Below are 22197 nucleotides of genomic sequence, written 5' to 3'. Positions count from 1 at the left end.
TCTATTATTGACATACCATAATTATATCGCTGAATATCTTCATTTAACATCTTTTGTGGTCTAAAGAAAATCTCAGTGCACCTAGTTCACGGATAGGGTCTATATTATATAACAAACTGGCCACGAACTCAGGTCAGCACATAAGCGTCTTCGGACGCAGCGATGACCTGTAAATAAACCCTGATAACTCGCGGGTTGAAATGCAATGCATTTAAGTGAGGCCACGCTTCCACTGCTTTTTATACTTTTACATGTTAACATGTTGATAGGAATATGAAAGTCAGTACTAAAATGAGAACATAGCCTTTAAGTAAAAACGCTGTTGCCTCTGAAAATAAAAGGTGGACGCACAAACTGTATTGATGTCGAGATTGAGTGTAAAATTGTTCTATCTATTAAGCCTTTTCATTAGAGATAAAATTGTTTCATGCTGAACACGCAGTAAAACAGTGTTACAAAGACGCGGACATGTTTCCAATGTGCTGATGGTATGCTCATATCAGCCTATGGGATAACTGAGGTGTATTCATTCTGAACTAGCCGCGGGAAATTTTATTTGAATTTTATTGGACAGTTACAAAGGTCAAGAAAGGTGAAAAGCTGGCGTATACAGCTAACGCCGAAAAAAAAATCAATATAAAGACAACTGACTGGAGAAATTTGCAGACAACAATGAATAGTTTATATATAATATACAAGAATGATTTCATGTGCGGTGCGTGGCTCCTTTTCATCGCAAGTACCTATTTTTAGAACAAATTCACAAGCTTTAATACATTCGTTAAAATGTTGTGAATTCAAAGGAAACGAGTTCTCACTGGCGACGGAAACAGACTTTAAAAAGCACGTATTTGCGTCAAATGACACCATTTTTTTTTAAATACAAACTTGCAAACGATAAAAACGTACACTCAGACTCATTTAATAAACGTTGTTTAATGCTGTGTACGTTGTGTTCATATTTAGTTTATGTTATTCAAGAGACCCTTCGTAATTGAATCGCGCAGCAATAGATTGTCAAATGCTAGCTTCCGTTTTAGCAACAAACACTTCAACGGTTCTTCGTAAAATGATATAATTGATTTATTTGCGGAGCCCTGGATTGCCAAATCCTAAATGGCAGACAATGAATCGCGTGTTTTTTCTTCTTCTTGTCTGGATAACAGCAGTATGTTTTGCAGGTGAGTTCTTAATTAGTAAGGCTTCGTCAAATACTTGTCGTTCAACATGTCTGAAAGCAGCATTAAGGTTTGCATATACAGCAGTAACCGAAAAGGATTTTATTGAAAATGTTACTAATAATTTTCTTGGGAATTTTTATTTAGGTATCAGACATATAACATTGAGAACACGATGGTTCGTTATAAAACACATGCATTGTTTTCCGTTTTATTTATTTGTTTTTATTTATGTATTAAAAGAAGTTTATTCACAGTATAATCTGTTAACGGCATTTTTAATTATGGTAAATAAAATGTGTCGATATGTTTAATGTTTCAACTATTTTTGTGTCTCATTAGCATATGCACTAATAAGTAAGTATGAATGTCAATGTAGAATGTGTATTCAAACTGAAAAACACGCACAATACCATTAACAACAACACCTGATATTTGTATAGTAAATATTTGTCCTAACTAATGTTTTGGCAACATTACTTACAGTACTTACAGTAACTAAGACAAACCACACATCTTCACTTCAAACGCATTCTTTGTTGTTGTTGTTCGAAAATAAGGTAAATGGACGGCATGGCAGGATGCCACCCTGTGTACCGGTACAAGTTGCAAGGATTGTGAAAGAGATGGACGGTTTATACCGTATCATCACATCGGACAAAAGTGAGTGTAAATCATACATTAAACAACATTAATTTTCAGTCGAATATACCCCGCACATGGCATTGCCACGAATTCGCGTTATGAGTGTTAAAGAAATCGATCAACGATAATGCTTTATCGTAATATGTAAAGAAAAAGTTGTTGGCTTTCACTTACCCGACCGGTCCTAACATTGTGCAAGTCCCCTGAACAATTATTTTTTGTATTAAAAGTTTAGTTTTCGATAATTTTGCTGCATGTGACCATAATAAATAAATTAACCTACAGGTAACTAACTTTTCTAAAGAAAGACTGTTAACTATGTTTTTGCAAGGTATCTGTTATTGAACATGTTTAAGTGGGAAATAACTCGTATATCGTAAACATGTTAACACACATGCACTGTTGCGTAAAATATTTTCTGGAAATCGTTAGTTTAGGTATATTCAAACGGAGACCTGAACGAAGCAACATTTTGTGGTTTTTAACTCAAAATCTGTTCAACCAACATAGATAAACTTGTTCAATAAGTCAGACTTTCATGGACAATCGTCCGTAAACAGTCTATTTGCAACAAACAAATATTACATAGGACCAGACCTGTGTCAAAATATCATAAATATGTGATACATTTTGTACTTAAGTTGTCCGGGATTTCAGTCAAAAGGGGCAATATTTAAAAAAAAGAAGGTCAATGACTCAAATTTATGCACGATATTAAACAAATGTTAAATTATTCAAATAAATCAAATCAATATTTTTTGGAAATATAGAGAGTCTAAAGTAGGTTTGAAACAACTTATGCTGACCATTAGGATCTAATATTTGTGAAAGAGTTTGAATGCGATCTGCCAGGTCGTTGCAGCACACAATCACTCCGGCACACCAACAATTTATTAAACTGGTATATCCATAGAAACGTTTGATATACCTAGAAACAATGTGTTTAAACAGATTAGAAATATAACTATGATTGAATATCATTTTTGAAGCGGAAACAACTTGCAAATGGTAAAAGAAAATTACGAAAACTGTTCGGCCGTCATATCTACCCTATATGACGTGGAAACTTCAACTTATGTTTTGTCTAACTTTGTCAGTCTTTAAGGGAAACGTGTAATTGTGTACAAAGATGACGTAAAAAGAGATCGCTTTGATATGGAGTAAGTATTATATGTTGATTGATAATTTGCATACTCGTGAATATTAACGAGAACCTTAATTCTCGCAATGGGTTTATTTTGGGTTCATTTGTGATTACAGAAGGATGCATCACTTAAAAATTCATACAATTAACGTTTGATGTATCGAATGATGCTATGGTACTTAAAATCAAACACTCGTTAAAATAGTTATTTCGAATATCATCTTAGCATTAAATTACAGGATTCAAGTTCGCTATTGCAAATACGCTGATGAGATAGATACCACGCCGTGTGCGAACGACAAGGATGGTGGAGAAATCAGAACGATAAATTGCAAAGCTGAACCTAACGAAGTCTGTGCCGGTAACAAAGCATTTGATGCACACAAAAAACGTTCGAATTTTAAACTTTTGTTTTCTAGTATGTTGTAAAAATAAATGAAAAAAAAAACAGTCACCGGAAAACAAAATCTACGAAATAAGAACCAAAGCGTTTCTTTGACTTTAATTTGACTCTATGACTCTGTGATTATGATACATTTATGACTTGTCAGTTTTGCAATATAAGAGGAAAAGTAATAATAGGTAGGGATGAAAATAAACTTATACAATTTTATCTTCTTTCGTAGATTTGAGTAAGTGACTTAGTTGACATTTCAAATATGTTTACATCCCGGATGGTATTGATTATTATTGCGTTACAAGCCAGTAGTTTGTTTTTAAAATATACAAACATTAAGCGCGATTAAGATGGATGGGATTTCCACCAATATGTATTGTACTTAACGAATTAACACGGTCTTATGCTTGTGCACGTGCTTGTGTATTTGCCTGCGTGCGGGTGTGCGTTCATCTCAGTTAAGTGTCACCCAAACAAACTGACATTCTACTGGTGTTGGAATATAACAACGGTATCCAAGGTGAAAAGCGCGTCTACCAAGCACTACGCTGACTGGTCATCCTGGCTGAAAACAATGCAGGTTTTTAGAGAACTTTCTCCCAGATTGTCGAAATTGCAATTGTCAAATTATCACTTATACTGAAAATATATGTTGGTTTATGAGAAATCATAAATGACGTTAATAAAATTATAAAGCGTTGAAAAAGCGAAACAAGTGAATAATTTGGAGTTCTTATGCTGTTTTCGTTATATTTGTGACATACCGTGAATTTCTTATTAAAAGTTTAAAACGCTCAAGTAATTTTACATATTAGAAAGGCTAAAGGAACTTTTTGTAATATAATGCCTTTTGATTGAAGTCTTAATTGGGCTTGCTTTCTCTTTAAAATTCTATTCTGATAGTATACTTGAGCTCTGTACAATATAGTACCGATGTTATTCATAATGATGAGCTTCAAGCAATACCAATGTCCCTTTAATGAAGAATACATGCTGTCATTTTGTATTTATTTATATGGTTACGTTATGTGTAAGTTTTATAAATATTTGCTCCTTAAAATACCAGAACATGTTAAAAAACGTTATAATTGCTTTAAAGTAAAACTTTAATAACTAGCAATTGCTGCTATAATATAGAAATAATTCACAGCATTTGTGTTTTTAGTTAATTAATTATGTACGAATTCTGGGGCACACTACGGATCTTCGCATGTTACATCAATTCAGTCTCTGGCGTGGATAAAACACATTTATTTCGAAATTCACAAAATATATATTTAAACCGCTGATTAAATGGATGAATTGATATTGACTATTATATTTAATATATTGCTTAAGTTCTGATGTCTCAAATGATATGTAGTAGATGTGTAAGGGAAAAACACGTAAAGAACTCGAATATGATTCGCACATATACAAAAAGTAATTGAAGTGTTTTACAAATTGGACATTAAAGCAAGCTGGAAAGCATTGATAATATATTCATGATACACATTATACACATTAAGTTCGTCTTCTATTTTAATTTATTATGGCACAAACCTGATTGGGCCTATGCACATGTTAATTACTTGTTTATCATGACTAAATGAATGTTTCCACAGTCATTATTGTGAAATTATGCTATTATCAACATGAGTTTTACGTAAATTCATAGGATGGTCAGAATGGCAGAATTACGGTTATTGTGAGTGTGAACCCTACACTCAAACTGGGATAATCATGCAAAAGAGGCGCTGTAACAATCCAGCGCCTGTTTACGGTGATCGCATGCGTACAAGTAAGTCACGGGTGTATATTCGCGCTTTCTTATCATTACACTTTTTACTCGCTTACTTCTTCAATCATACGTATTCCTATCGTTCAACGTTTTTTAAAACCTGAAAATGTCATGAGGTCTGGATAAAGTTACAATTGTCTTTATGGGCGTCAGTGTTCATAATCTGTGTACAATGTATAATATAAACCACTCGTTCACCTACTGTAACGCGTATCAAAACGGCGTTAACCAATAATGTTCCAGTAAAAAGATTTCAAAAAGTTATATCATATTGTTACAAAAGTGGGAAATAACAATTGTATCATAAAAACGTTAACGAAAAAAAGTAAAGTCGGTTACATACCGCTTTATCTTTTGTATTCATTGGTCTTAGATATTTAGTTCTATTGCCTGACAATGTAGTTGGATTAAAGCTCTGTGAATGGGATTTTAATGTCGACAATTTATTTGGCTGATCTTAAAGGGATCTTTTCGCGGTTTGGTAAATTGACAAAATTGAAAAAAGTTGTATCAGATTCGCAAATTTTCGTTTTAGTTATGATTTTTGTGAGGAAACAGTATTACTGAACATTTACCATAGTCCAATATAGCAATTATATGTATCTTATGACGATTTGAATACCTAAAAATTATAAAGCGTTGCAACGCGAAACGATTGAATAATTTGGAGATTTCTGTTGTTGTCGTTTAAATTTACGAAACTACGAAGATTGCTTATATAATGTATAAAATACGGAATAGCCGAGAGGGTTAATGCGTTTTTACTTCAGACTAACTCCAGGACTCCGGGGGTCACTGGTTCGAGCCCTGGTACCGGCTACTTTTTTTTCCCCATTTTTTTAATTGTATTCTTGATTTTTTACTGGAGCTTTTAAGATCCTATGTTTACATTTATCAATATAAAGCATTTAATGACAAACTTCAAAATATGCCAAAATCTGTGAAAAGGACCCTTTAAACCAACAGTGCATGAATTTGAACGAATGTTAAGATTGTTGATTCAATATTTTTTATGGCACAATAAATAAATTGTTAAGTTAAATGACATGTATTACACCAAAACAGACGCGTTTATTCGTATTTGTTGAAAATAACACGAAAATCACTATGATTTCATCAGACGAGTAGGTACGTATGAACTAATTTAAGAAAGAGATATTATATTCTCGCTTTGAACGTGATGATGCATGTGTCCATGGTTCAGTGATAGCAAATGAAGACCGCGAGTACAAGTGTTCATTTATTCCAAGCCTGGAAAGTGACAATGCTATTCCAGGGGTACATAGTTGCAATTCGTAATCATATTTTCTTCTACAAACATTCTAAACGAAAAATATGCATTTACAGAAATTTTGTCGAAATTTTGTCGTTAAAAATACACCCTTACGAACTTCTCCCAATATTTGGCAGACCATCTATACATCGCATTCACCAGATACCCTAGAAAACGTATTGTCTAGTATGTTTTAAATTGCTATGCCTAGGTTCATAGCTACATGTGTTAGGGTAATCAATATTCAGCCTGTAACTATTAAACGACCTAGCTTTTACGACTTTCAAATTTTAAGTCTCTTATAAAAGATGAGTTTTTATTGCAGCCCCCAGTGGAGAAGATGCAATGGAAGAGTCTACCGTGGAAATATGCGATTGTCCAAGTAAGTATAGAAGCTGATCCGCCATAATCGTTCTTGCAGTTTGGCGGATTTGAAAAAGGTCGCCCATTGGCACTAATAGGCTTTTCTATATGGACCAATATGCGACTGATGTTCAGACAATATTTCGTACATATTGCGTCAATCTAAATTTATGGTAAATTGATGATTAGAACAGTGTTTGAAGCGCGCAAATCGCGTTACACGATTTACACATGTTCTTTGGAATACCGCATCATACTTGCGCATACCATACATTTACTTTATGGAATCACGCGAATGCACATAGTGCGCGTGTTTGTTAACTTCAAGAAAGTTTGTGTTCATAAAATTATTTAATAAATTTATTATCGATATTGGCCTGAAATATAGAGTTTTTGTAAGTAATTAAGTAATATACTGACTATTGACTAGAGTAAAGGTTGAATGATTGATCGTTTAGGTGTTCCGAAGGGACAATGCCGCTTTTTGGTCAAATGCCCAGACAATTTTTATGGAATGTCCCGATTTGGACCTGAACAATTAGGGCATGTACTCAAACAGGAACAGTTTATTAAACAAATACAACGCTTATGATGGTAAAATAAGAACAATAGCATCAGCATCCACACAGTTTAAAACTACACTTATATGATTCACGATAGTAACAGAAAGAAATCATTACAATCAATAACGATTATAGGTACTTCGTACCCAATAACACATGGAATTATAGTACGGAAGATATAAGCATAAATGGAAAGCATTTCACATGAAGTTATAGTAACAATAATCAAAGCGCTGAAGGCACTAAAGTTGTTCGCTATTGCATAATTTAAGACGCAACTCATTTTTCAAAATTAATCGCATGTTTGAAATGAACACAAGCCATTCAACTTCATATAGAGTGTGTCCTAACGCACGGGTCGAGATGGTTGTGCACTTTTTATCCTTTTAATTTTATATAGATAACTGAGACCAAATAACAACAACATGGCCCTTTTTGACGTTCTGAAAGCATAGAAAGTATGATGAAAATGGTAATAAGTACTGAAAATAAAGAAAATTTGCAATCACAATCATATTAAATAGATATTGTTGGAATATCTTATATCTATCTTACTAAGAATATAATTTCATGATGGAAATTCCCTGTACACAACTTTTTATTTTTTGACACCATATACAAATTCAAAATATGCAATAAGATAATAGATGAAAATAAATAAAAAAATAACTCTGCGAGCAATTCTTTTAACTCACGAATTAGGAAGCCATAAAGACAGCCCTGTAGACCCGTACTTTGTTGTTTAGGTTACAATATACTAAATCTTTTTGGAGTGCAATGCTATACTCTTTAAAAACCTGAACATCATTTATAAGAAGACACAATTCTCTGTGTGGGCACTTGCCATGACTTTATTTTAGAATGTTTCTTTGTGCATGTGGTAGGGAAAACATTGATGTTTAACAGAAATTCACTCATTTGCTTGAAGGTTAAAGACTACATGAGACTTTGACAGATGGCGGGAAACCCTCATCCACTGGTACGAACCCGGTAAATTGATGGCTGTAAAACAGTGACCGCTGATTCGCATCGAGTTCTTTCTTGCAAAACGCATGACCCCCCTTTTTTATTGTCTAAATCATTGCGGCTTGGAATGCTCTTTAAGAAAAGGTATGGTTATGGGGGTCTCTATGCGCAAAAGTTTGACTTTATTTTTTGTTGAAGTTATTGCTTTTACATTGAATTTGTGTAGGAAATCTTTTGGTATATTGTACCCTTTATGCATTCATGTTAACCTTGCAGTTCACACGGTGTCAACAACTCTGACCTAAACATGGGTATAGAGCACTAATGCGCTTTTTCGGCTTAGCTGTCTTACCAAGCTTTTCATCTTAAATGACTTTTACATCACGCCAGCAGACACGCATGAATATATTCTAATATTTCATAGGCTAATTAGAGAAAAAACCTCTGAACTTTGGCTACATCACTGTGTCTGTGCTTAGCGTAAAGGATATAGCACTGTTCAGTGTAAGGAATTCCGGACTACTCTCTGTATGTTCAAACGACACAAATTTTGGCCCAGTTACAAGAACGCGTTAAAATCCATCTCGCAGAATTTCAGGGTCAGTACTCGTTCACTTAATCGTCCGGAGAATATATAATTGACTATCGATAAACACAGTTTTGCTTTCAATATGAGAAAACAAACATTACCGAAATAGTATAGTGTCACGATAAGAAGAAAATCGTTCAATTATTTAACCACAAATGTTTGCCGTACTCTGTCAGCACGACTGGAAATTGTTCCTGAACGCCTGGATAGGCTGCCCTTATTTACCAGTTTGCTATTTTGAATTTAATTTTGTATCGAAAAGCATTGTGTTAAAACATTCCATTTACAATTCGCAATGAGATTTTTAATGACCCTCGTCATGTGAAATTGGTCTTATTCCAAATGCGCCCATCATATATATAGCCCACTCAGTCTTGTCAGGAGAGACATAATGAGACCATAACACATTGAGTGATTTTATACCGAACAGCATCGCCTCTGACCAGACTGCGCAAATGCACAGGTTGGGCTTAAGATACACTGGCCCAAACGCATAATACCTATTTTCGCATGACGCGGCTATGACAGTGTGATTTAAAAGCGTCGAAAGAAAACTGCGTGTAAATCAAATATTAACATAAGATATATTTCGATGGTGAAGAAATACACTCATAATAAGGCATGTGACGACACGTATGATGCGCACCCCCATAGTATAATGTATATCTACTTACACTAATGTGTGGTTTGATGATTACACACATTCCATGCGTTGAATATCCGACTAACACGTGAAAAACACAATAGTTAAACTTTTGTTTTCAATTTAATTATTTAGAAACGTAAATTTCAAACATTATTTCAAAATCAGCATTTACGCCGACTACCTTTTCAAAAAATATTAAGATTCGGTTTTAGCGATTATAAAGCATTTTGCTGTTGTCTATAGTATACCTGTACTAATTTGTGAACTCATGTTAAACGTTTTATAAATTGAAAACTCTGAATACAAACAAACTTAACCTTCTACTATTGCGTTGTTAGCACCCGTGAATACAAAAGATCGCCGCTTTCTGTTGAGAACAAAAACACGTTTCCGAGACATATCAATTTTAATCCCGCTGTAGTAGCATGCACTATGAACGAGGTTACGCAACAGTGGTGTGATAGTGTATCCGCATCTATTAATAGCCTCAGATTATGAATGACCTGTGCTGTGCAAAAATACTACGTCATTAAAGACGCATCAAATAGTGGACTATTTTAATCATTCATAAACATTCTATTCCGCGACACGTATAATACAAACATTGTGCATTGATTCTTTTCTATATACGCTCCGTTCAAAATATTCCATTTAACACAATATTCACATATTAAATGTTTCCATTTGTGAATGAATATAGTTGAAGAACTCAAACCTCTTGCATAAATTATACAATTATAATATTATACATACCAATAATATAAATTCGTGTTAGAATCGGAATAATTAACGCCTAACAATTCGTTTTTGTGGTTAATAATGAACGGCTTGTCGTTCCGATTCATGTTATCGAACCATTTGGGCTATCGCCCTCGTGGTTTAAAATTGCATGCATCCTAACTCAAAACTGTAATATCTCACACTTAGCCGGAATGCACTTCTTAAATAAGCCTCGAAGAAGCATTTGTCAAAGTCACGTCACCGAAGAAGTCTTCTGAAGATTTTCGTAAAAGTTTAAAGTACATAAACAATATACTACAAGACAAAACACAGTTTAAGTAAATGTGTGTTTATTTAACAGTCATTTGTGTTATATAACATATAATTATTTTTTTACAGATATTGTGACAACTACTACCACAGAAAAGCCCGAACGCTTGTGGATGGTAAAATGACAAAATAAGAAAAAAAGAAATTCTGCATTTCTTTCATAATTTCTTTCGAAGTTATAAATTGACAGGAAAGAAATTCACAACGCCTTAATTTCATTTAAACATATATGTATTAGAATCATTTAAATTTCAAAATACAATGCTGCCTTTAATGAACGCAAATGTCCTCGGTTGAAGCCTTGTAACTAGCTGTATGGATTAATTGACCCATTTGAATAAGTTTAAGTGCACATTTAGAACAATGCCATGGTATAAAAGAGGTTCATTGATGTGTTTAATTGAAGTATCATAGCTTTGAAGCCCGCATAATTGATGTTAGACGAAACACGTCATTTTGGTTTCACAAAGAAATTTGACCTTTGGTGAACAAATGTTGAACCTGCTGATTACGTCCAAATGTAAGTTATTGTGGAGGTCCAATATGTATTAGGTGATGAAGGTGTGTAGAAAGTATTAAAAAAAACTGTATCTGTGTATCACAGCTTTGTAACAATATGTATAGACGAATCGAACCATTGTGGGTACCCCTCGTACGAACAAACGAACTGACTCACCCTATACATGTCGCATGAACAGATAATGGGGGAAATACAATAACTGATTGTGTCAAATGTGGCAATATGTGCTTATACATTTGGAGAATCTACATTTCAATTGAATCTTATATACCGTCCATTTTTTTTTGTTTCTATGCCAACGACTTAATTCTAGTCATCGCTTTGATTTACATGTATATTCAATACGGCTGCACTTTATTATAAGAGAAAGATCAACAGCACTCATTTAAAAGCCACATCAACATGTCTTGATGTATGTAATATTTCGATAAATTATCTCGTAGATCGTAATAGTATTAATGTAGAGAAAATGCAAAAAAAACACGAGGAATTGCTAAATCCCAAAATCTAACAAAGAGTCCCACCAATCTCACGCACTAAAAGACACAATAGATGTTCCAAGACAGAGCGCTCGACTACTCTTCCGCTTTATAGTATAGTGTTCATTTTCTGTCATTCACCTTACATTATGATCACAAGGACATATTTGATGTTGAATTTTTTTAGGATTAACATAGTTTACGTAAGCTTAAAGCTGAAATTTGATAAATTAAAATAAGAAATAGGAAAATGAAATAAAACAAGATTTTCAACTTTTTGCATATTAATATAATTAAATTTCAACAAGCGGTCTAGGTCTACGCATATGCTATCTACGCACAAAACAATAGTATAAAACACCGCCATCGAAATTCAAGAAATTTATCGGAAACCATTATACTAGTTTTAGTAACAATCGCATTGAACCAACTGTCCCCTAATGCAATCTCACGCTAGGTCTGCATGAAAGCTACCAACAAACCAATATTAAAGCACAATGCCTCGAGAAAAACAATGTGCCTCCCCTAGTTTAGAGGAAACCGTAATGAAACTTCAGAAAGATCATCAGGAAAGTAATTATGTTTTACATTCTGCTTGCATTTATTTTAAGGCAACAGCCAATTATCTATACAATAGAGTACAATACATACAAATAGTTTGGATCACAGCCTTTAAGCGGTAAGTGCAAAGCATCAGGCGTAACTGGTCATTATTTTTTATTCAGTGCTGTTGTGAGAAAGAGCGCCTCGATGGCAGCTCCCAGCCCGAGCCGGTGACCAAAGGAACAGTTTTTGGACGTGGTCGCCGACAGTCCGAGGATTCCCCGGACTACTTTTTGGACTGCATAACGGACAAAAAGGATACAAACTGCTGTAAATCCCTGGAGGAGAGCACAGCAGCAGAAAAACCAGAAGAATCCCAGCAGAAAATCTATGATAATTATTAACAATAGTACATCCAATAAAGGCCAGACACAAAAGACGAGGCCTATGGGTCGTCAAACATTGCGAATATTGTAATTTAAAATTTGAACTGTTAGAGTTTGATCGAATTAAAGGGCAATCTGTGTTACATTATGACGTTTGTACGATAATTTTAAACACTTTTATGTTTGGTGGATTTTTATGGGTACGTGGACACATGGTTTCTACATTATGAGAAAACATGCATGCCAAAGGATTGTACAAACACGCGCAAATATACGTACATATGTAAATGGTACTTTTTATGGCGAGTAAAATAAAGTGGGAAAAAGCTACAAAACCATGTCGACATGCCATATTATTTCACAGTTAGTCGAAATAAATTATTCCGACATGACAATATTATTGGGTGTGTACCAAAGGCATCAAGTGCTTAGCTAATAAACAAGTTTAAAGTATAAATAGAACAATTTTAAGGTCGCATATCAAATGAAATTTTAGTGTTCTTTTATGACTCGTGCCTGTTTCGATGTCGACTTACTTGCGTACACCTGATATTCATATACTGCCGCGGGTTTGTTACACAACTGCTGCCTTTGAAAGCGACCTATCTCTTCGTGTGCTGCGCATATGCAGTATGTGTGTCGTTTCAATTCCTTCCGACTTGCCGCTATCATGAAATGCGTATGCACGTTCATTACGTATGACATTACACTCTGTAATATTTAAATTAATTACTGATGTATGCCCTTATCTCAATTGTGTAATATCACATCAGAACTTAGTGAGCTTTTCAGTCACGACCAGGGCTCTTTAATCCATTGCCCGCGGTTTTTTCAATTGATTAATCCTAAACATTTCGACATTCCTTTATCTAAACGGAATGTACCTTCAAACTCCTGTAGTCACGACATTAAAATCGTTAAAAATTTTTATCACGTACTTCACACAGGCTACTCTTGGGTGACATAACACGCACTCTATACATCCCTCAAAGGGTTGTTTGATTCGATGATGGATAGAAGATATATGCTTGGCGACTTTTGATAATATCTGATATCAGTGTAGGAAAAGACGGGACTTATCGAGCCTTTTTAGGTGCAATATCGGATGAGTCTGATATCGCATGATATCAAAAGTCAACCATATATTACTCTTGAATGCCACTTTTTATGCAAGTGTGCAAAACTACACCCTTTACAAGTACACTTGGATACTTTTCTAACGCAACACTTTTCAAACTTGAATATCTCAGTTATGAGTTACGATTTTTAATAAAAATTTCACATGTGATTATTTGACTTTATTTTATGCTTTCCGGTGGTTTATAGAGAAATATCAAAGAAATAAAACTGGTATTTCACTGTTTGAAACAGTGAAAATAACAGTGAAAAATAACGATATTTTTCACTGTTTTACTGTAAAATGACGTAATTTTTTCGACGAAATGACGTCTTAAATCCAGCGACATAATCCAGTTAAACTCTTTTACAATGTATATAAACGGTGCAAAAAGCATAAAATAAAAAGAAAATTTGTTGGAATCGATGGAATATCGATTTTAATTCACTCGTGATCATAAACAATACATATTTTCACTCGTGGCTGCACCACTCGTGAAAATATTATTGTATATGATCACTCGTGAAATAAAATCGATATTCCATCGAATCCAACAAATATCCTCTATACATTCTGGGCAAGGTCATTATAAAATTATTCATCCATGACGATTGGACGCTTTAGCACGTGAGGTATGTATGGTTCCATCTTTTTGCACGTGGAATTTATTCTAAATTTATTCCAATTCATCATCATTCAAGGTGGGTTTTTACAGCAGGTAAACATAACACTAATGAAAAAAATGTGTTTGTGAAACGATTTGTCCCCCCCCCCCCCCCAAATATATTTGATCTTTGACCTTTAATGATGACATTGACCTTGACCTTTCACCACTCAAAATATGCAGTCCCATGCCAAATATCAAGTTGTTATGTTCAATATTGCAAAAGTGATGGCTAATGTTAAAGTTTGACGCAAACAAACCAACATACAAACCAACAGACAGGGCAAAAACAATATGTCCCCGAGTATAGACTGGGGGGACATAAACATGTATGGCTCGTATGAATATTCAGAAGCGCAACCGCGAATTTTGGCAAATTGCGGACTACCTACCTCACGTGTTAAAGCGCCCGATTTTCACGGATGAATTATTGTATGATTAGCTTTCAGGGAATGTTATCAAATGATCACAAGTAGACTACAATTTTTGAATAAAAATCATAATTGAGGCGTTTTAGTTTGAAAAGTCTTGCGTTACAAAAGTTTCCAATAAATTTTCAGGTAGCCTGCAAAATGCAAAAATGCGCGATTGCGCTCCTAAATATTCTTATAAGAAATATATGTTTTATAATTAATTTTAGGTTTTCCTGGTGTAAGAACCCACCTATAATGATGAGAGTGAGAGAACAAAATCACGGTTTACCATTTCCAAGTTCAAAACGATGAAACCATAACACCCTACGTGCTAAAACGCCCGATCGCCATGATTATGAATACTCAGCTTGTTCAGAATGTAGTCCAATCATAACATGTAAAATTTTGAATCATTATCTTATTTCATAAGTTGGATATTAAAGTTTGAAAAGTGTTGTGTTAGAAAAGTCTCCAAGTGTATAATAAATCAAACCGCAAATATTTAGCGATTTACAGTACATAGAATATGCAATTAAAAAAGCTTGATGACGTCAAGATGGATCGATGTGTGTTCAAAATAAAACGCATAAACGATATTAAATCGTGAATTATTCGATTAAAGAAACAAACACTTTAAATCAATGAGCAAACTCAACTTGGAAAGTGATTTGTGTGAGATTAAACGTAACATAAATACAATTACTTCATTTTATCTATGACAATGCGCAAACAGTGAACTGAAGTAATAAGTAAACGGCAGGGTTCAAAAATGCGTAAGGCGAAACATCAACACAATTCGGATTTTAAATTATCACAAAAAGCGTATTTTTTTACCAAGTGAGTCTTAGATCAATTTTTTTACATCATGAAATGATGCATTCAATATTGGAATACTCACGATTACTCCTGATAAAGTTGCGATTATTAACTGCGAGAGGAAAGCAAACATATATCCATGCAAGGATCAATACATTTTACTTTTTTCGCGTTTGTGATGAGAGTTTGCATCGAGTTTTAGAAAAAAAAAGCACACGATTTAATCATATTTTTATATCAATTTTTGCCCTGTGAATCAACAACAAAATCGAGCAGTGCCCGCAAGTTATGACATGTATGTAGTGCGAAAGTTGTGGGATGTGAATGGCTGCAAACAACATCGTATCGTAAACACAATCATTTTGCACAATAAGATTTGTGACTCTGTTGCAAATACAACGAAAAGGCCAGCTCAAAAATGATTCACACTTTGATGATCACAGTGGATTGTTGTCAAAACTATTTATCCATTCCCTTGTTAACTTTTCAACGACATTCCTACAAAAATAATTCTATGTGGGCGTGACTGGCGAATGATTTAACCTCGCAGAGGATGATAATCTCATAATGTGGGTTGGGCTAAACATGTGTTATCGGCCAGGGACATGATAATTTTGAGCGGAGTTAATAAGTGTTATCGATCAGGGATATAATAGAACCCAAAACAATCGGTAACAATCTCCAAGGTAATTTATTCTGGTTCCCGTGGTACTAATACTTTTGTGTCAGGGGCAGGTAATCCAGACTACAAAGTATTTTTGCACTAGTGGCGTTATATATTGCGGTAATGAATATCTTTTGGCGTACTTATCATGACAGCATGAGCACGTGTTCTTAATATTTGTATAATAAATTTTTGAGTGTGTGTGGCTCTTTGTGCCTAAAATATATTTCATATTCGTATCATTGTTTTCCTTTGTTAAATCAGATTCGTTTTTACCGAAACTGATGACGTATTTTATCGTTTATGTTACATATTGACACATTGTGTTGCTCCGTTGAAGGTTAATACTTTACCCACTTTTTCATGCATTTAATCGGGAACTAAATGACATATCTCGAGTAAGGTATGACTACATGTTGAAAGGTAGGTAGGTCTTTATACGGAAGTTCCCGCTTACCAAATCAAGAAGCTACAGCGAGTTCAAAATCGTGCCGCAATAGTAGTCTTGAACGCTTCTCTTGAAGAACCTATCACTGATCTCCTAAAAAAGTTACACTGGCTCTCAGTAGATGTTTAAAGTTTTAGATGTTGTATTTCGGGTAATAAATGGTACAGCTCCAGTTTACATAAGAGAATTGTTTGTACCTGCTCGAGGACAGTACAAATTAAGGTCACACAATGACATACAATTCTACATCCCTAGACGACGAACAAAATTAGCTGAGATCTCTTGCCTTTGTCGGTCCAAAATGGTGGAACAATCTACCAGAGTATCTTAAGCCTTGCAATAGTATTGAACAGGTGTAAATTATTAAATGCAGCAACTCATGCGACAGATGTCGATGAGCGGCCTTATTAAATAGTAAAATCAGATAAGTGCTAGTTATGCAATGCAACATAAATCATCTTGAGTGCGTACCTGAGGTAGTTTTCGTTCTTATAAAACACGTACATGTACACTGAAAAATGCACTACTTAAGATAAAAGTAGATTTCATTTGTCTGCTATAATACTTTGTCACTCAAGAGACCACAGAAAATAATCAATAGTGCTCGTGTGATGATTGTTACATGGATTTCCAATACTCATTATCATGGTCACCATTAATTGTTGAGGTAAGGAAACATTATAACCGTGTTTTTGATTTGATTGATTTTAATTCACTGGATTATAACAAGTGAATATTTGCGTTTGGTGCCATGGCAATATACATGCTACAAATACGATGGTTTTGCTCATAAGCTATCGACGACATTATGCAAAGACGCATGCGTTTAATAAGTATGTACAGTTTGCATAATACTTGAATTGGAAGAAAATACGTTGTGCTAAACGTTACTTCTAAAAGGAGTATAGAACTATAAAATTTAAAATTTACCCCTGACACATCGCCTGGAAATGCGCTAACACGTCCACAAGCATGCATACACTAGACCATTGTGAATGCTTTATGGAGCTTTCAGCAAGTGAGTTTGACAAAAAATATTATGAACATGTATTTATTAAGTCAAATAAAAAATAACATTTTGCAAAGTCCAAGAAACAAAATTTAAACTATAAAACCACTTGTATGCACAGCACTCGAACAGAGCATATAAGCACAGCTGACGTTGTGAATATACATCTACATATCCTCCCAATGGAGCCTTAAGTGCCAATTAAACTTTGCATATAACATGCTACTAGTTAGGACATTTTTTATGGATAAAATTATTTGTTACTTACAAGATATAAGAAAAATGAATTAAACACAAATCTTTACTGGCGTAGATAATGAATATTCATAAATGCTAATGAAGATATTAAACACTGAAACAGAAAACATGTTTGCATACAAAAACATAGAAATACAGATTGAATCAATAAAATCGTAGCAATATGCATAGTTTGCAAGTGAAATGAAGCACTGCCTTAAATGCAGTAAATTGCACAATTAAATGTGGAGTGTATAAATTGTAGAGCAGTAGACTAGACATTTAATGTTAGATGTATACAACACGCAGCATTTAGCAGCACATTTAAGGGTGAAACATTAAAGTTGCAGTATGATTGATATGTAAGTGTCAACATCATATCTTTCATCGTGGTAGCTTGGACCCTTGCATGTGAGATGTGTTTATTACCTTTCAATATCATGGATATTTTAGTGTGAAATGTATATGTATGGCATCCTAGTTACATGGAGATTTTAGTATTGAAATGTTTATATGGCATCATTGGAACCATGGATATTGAAGTGATACGTTAATATTAGACATCCTATAGTCACATGGATTTTTGAGTGTTGAAATGTAAATATGGCATCATAAAAACATGCATATTTAAGTGTTGACATGCTTATATTACATCCATGTAACATGGATATTTAAGTGTTTAAAGTGTATGTAAAAGTTCCTAGAAACAATGATATTTATATGTCAAATGTAAATATGGCATCCTAGTCACATGGATATTTATACGTAAAATTTGTATATTAATATGACAATCCAGTAAGATAGATATTCAAGTTTGAAATATATACATTGAATTTAAGTAATTATGTATTTGTGTTTAATAATCACATTTTTATTATTATTTAAAGAAATACAGTAAAAAACAAAACAGCAGCAAATATTTACAAAACAAAATAACTTCTGAACTTACAAACAAAAAAGGTATACTACACAAGAAACGCATCTCAAAATAATTAGTTCTGGAGCAATGCTATTTGCAGTTCTAAATATAAAGCATAACAGAGGAAAATACCAAAGAAAAGGCATATCATCATGATACCAACAGTCATACCCATACAAATAACAGCAGAATAATCTTCCAAATAGGCATGATAATAACATCAGTTTCCATGGAAATAATAGCAGCATTGATGAAAATAACCAGTATATAACATGAGCACTGCAAAACGGGTGCCAACGATCGGCTGCGGGTGCATTTTTTAATTAATTAAAGCTTGTAAGAAATATATATTTATTTTTAGGTCACAGTGACCTTGACCTTTGACCTAGTTACCCCAAAATCAAAAATGGGTGTGGCTTGTAGAACTCATCAAGGTGCATATACATATTAAGTTTGAAAGTTGTAGGTGAAAGCACTTTGATTTTAGAGCAAAATGTCAAAGTTTTAGCACGACGCCGGCGGACAGCTGACGGCAGACGACACGACAAGCTGGCTATGGCAATACCTGTTTTTTTTTCCCCAAAACAGCTGAGCTAAAATCATAGCACAATCCTGACTAAACATACATCACTGATGTCAATATGTTCAGCAGTATAACAAGCTTGTAATAGAAAAAAATGTGACTTGATGCAAGTCAATTCTGATAATACTAACAACAATCAATTGTTTAAAGAAAAACACGATATTTACAAACAACACAGCATGGCATAACAAAAGCACTCTGCTACATGTTACAGTATACATGTAACATGCATATAAACAGCACATTAAGCCACCTTTTCACTGTATAACGAACAAAGCACTCTTATTTGACACTTTTCTCATTTTTTTTGTAAAATATAAAACACGGCGCTCACCCGAGAGACCCAAACGACAAACTATTATGAGAAGTTGAAAATAAGCAGAATAAAAATAATTTATTAAACATACATATTTTTATTCTAAGCACATTAATATGCCAAACATTTGATAATTGATTAATATTTACATTACAGAAAATGTATGCAAATATTTTAATCTAGGATAAATGTATGGGTGACAACCATACATTCTTCTGGTAAAGAACAACCCAGTTCAAGTCAATAGCTGATTGTGTATCCCCTGCAGGCTGTCTATACAAATTTAAATAGGTAAATTAGTTGTAGATCAAATTGAGAGATTCCAATTACAGCATCTGAAATAAAATTTATATTATATAAAGGGTAAAATAAGATTAAAAAGAAACAATTCTTGTTATTTTCCTGCGTTTATTACTATGTGATATTCTGTTAAAATAGATATTATAATCTTAAACAAGGGCTGTTTGTAAAACATGCATGCCCCTCATAAGGGCTGTCAGTTGTAGTGGCAGCCATTGTGTGAATACGTTTTTTGTCACTGTGACCTTGACCTTTGACCTAGTGACCTGAAGATCAATAGGGTCATCTGCCAGTCAAGATCAATGTACCTATGAAGTTTCATGATCCAAGGCCTAATTATTCTTGAGTTATCATCAGAAAACCATTTTACTGTTTAGAGTCACTGTGACCTTGACCTTTCACCTAGTGACCTGATAATCAATAGGGGTCATCTGCCAGTCATGATCAATGTACCTATGAAGTTTCATGATCCTAGGCGTAAGAATTCTTGAGTTATCATCAGATTTTAATATTTCCAGTCACTGTGACCTTGACCTTTGACCTAGTGACCTGAAAATCTATAGGGGTCATCTGCCAGTCATGATCGATGTACATATGAAGTTTCATTATCCTAGGCGTAAGCATTCTTGAGTTATCATCCGGAAACCATCTGGTGGACAGACCAACCGACCGACGGACATCATCATCACCACAACCACCACCACTACCACCATCATCATCATCATCATCGTCATGAAGTTTGGGCAAAAATGTGACTAAGAGATTTTACTAGATACAATATAGCCATATAAGGAAAACTTCCATACCCACTGGCAGCCAAGTTTTTCAACAGACTGGAAACATTAACAAACTTGGGCCATATTTTGATAAAAACACATTTTCAGGGCAAGTTTCATGATCCTAGAACAAAAAAAAAGATGACTTCTAGAGTGTTAACAAAGTTTCACAATAGCTATATTTAAAAAACTAACTAATCTGCCTTGTGGCGGCCATGCTTTTCAACAGATTTATAACCATTTTCAAACTCAGCCAAGCTTTCATAAAAACAAATGTTCTTCCGAAGTATAATGAAAATTTTACATCAAATGTTAAGTTCTTAAGAGTTTACTATGTTTTACTAAAGCCATATTTATAAGGAAAACTGCTCTTCCCCTGGCAGCAATATTATTCAACGATCCCAAAATATTTTCAAAAGCAGACGAAATATCATTTGCACAAATGTTCTGACCAAGTTTCATGAAGATTGGACAATAAATATGCCTGCAAGAGTGTTATAAAGCATCTTCTTTAAAATTTGACCTTGTGACCTAGTTTTCGACTTAACGTGACCCAGGTTCAAACTCAGTCAAGCTTTGATTGGGAAAAACTTCCTGGCAAATTTTCATTAAGATCATATAATAAGTGTGCCCTCTTGAGTGATAACAAAGTAAATTGACGACAATCAACAGACAAAAGGCGTTAGAAAAAGCTGTATGTTTAAAACATTAAAGTTGATATGTTCACCATGACATAGTTACACTGTAACTCTTAATAAAACAAAACTTCTATGCTCATATAATGCAAAACATACAGGTAAACAACACAAAATAATAAAGAACAAGGTCTTTTTTCAAAGTCTCATAACTAAATCTGAACTTACTAAAATGTATACATATTTCAGATAAAATTCTCTGAAATCTTTTCTGAAAGCAAAATAGTTGAATATTAAATCATTGGAAAAAGTATTATTAAAGACATTCTTGTTTAAAAGATCTAAACAAAACATGATTAACCAGTACATGATTAATGTAAAAGGTATTCTACTTAGATATTGAGTAAAGCATCACCATAGACACTTATCTGAACAACTGCTTTTATTTCAAAGCATGTACATGGACATAAAAAACATTTGGTTGCTAATCACTGTATAACAGTTCCCATGATAGAAATTGAAATTTTCATTGAACTATTCTACAAAAACTTTCAACGGACACCAATCTTTCAACGGACATCAATTTCGACAAACTTCAAAATGCATGCTCATTATAAAAAATTTGCTACAAATTGTTTGAACAATAAAGATAGGCAATAAGCAATATCTTTCTCTGAGTACCATATTGCATATATCTGCTGATCAACCATCAACAAAAATCTTGATTTAGATTCTAAACATTTTTGTATATATTTTTTTTTTTTTTTTTTTTGGGGGG

At 33.9% G+C, this 22197-nt stretch overlaps 1 protein-coding gene across 1 annotated transcript; it reads left to right on the top strand.

The window, feature by feature from the left end:
* Positions 1-1174: 1174 nt before the first annotated feature.
* LOC127865046 (uncharacterized) lies at positions 1175-12810 on the top strand. The gene is made up of 6 exons (XM_052404930.1): positions 1175-1181; positions 1739-1841; positions 5022-5144; positions 6743-6799; positions 10664-10710; positions 12319-12810. Exons 2-6 carry the CDS (start codon positions 1760-1762, stop codon positions 12538-12540), a joined length of 531 nt encoding a protein of 176 aa, XP_052260890.1. The 5' UTR covers positions 1175-1181; positions 1739-1759; the 3' UTR covers positions 12541-12810.
* The last annotated feature ends 9387 nt before the right edge of the window (positions 12811-22197 follow it).

This window comes from Dreissena polymorpha, chromosome 1 (assembly GCF_020536995.1).
Source record: "Dreissena polymorpha isolate Duluth1 chromosome 1, UMN_Dpol_1.0, whole genome shotgun sequence".
In the NCBI taxonomy this organism is placed as follows: domain Eukaryota; kingdom Metazoa; phylum Mollusca; class Bivalvia; order Myida; family Dreissenidae; genus Dreissena; species Dreissena polymorpha.
Note: the sequence above shows the minus strand (reverse complement) of the source record. Positions and strands in the feature narration are given on the sequence as shown.

Bases quoted from the DNA above. Each gene is read 5' to 3' on its own strand.
- LOC127865046 (XM_052404930.1), top strand. From the start codon at position 1,760: ATGCCACCCTGTGTACCGGTACAAGTTGCAAGGATTGTGAAAGAGATG. The intron at 1,842-5,021 runs GTGAGTGTAAAT...GTAAATTCATAG, and splicing joins TATCATCACATCGGACAAAA to GATGGTCAGAATGGCAGAAT. The intron at 5,145-6,742 runs GTAAGTCACGGG...TTTTTATTGCAG, and splicing joins CGGTGATCGCATGCGTACAA to CCCCCAGTGGAGAAGATGCA.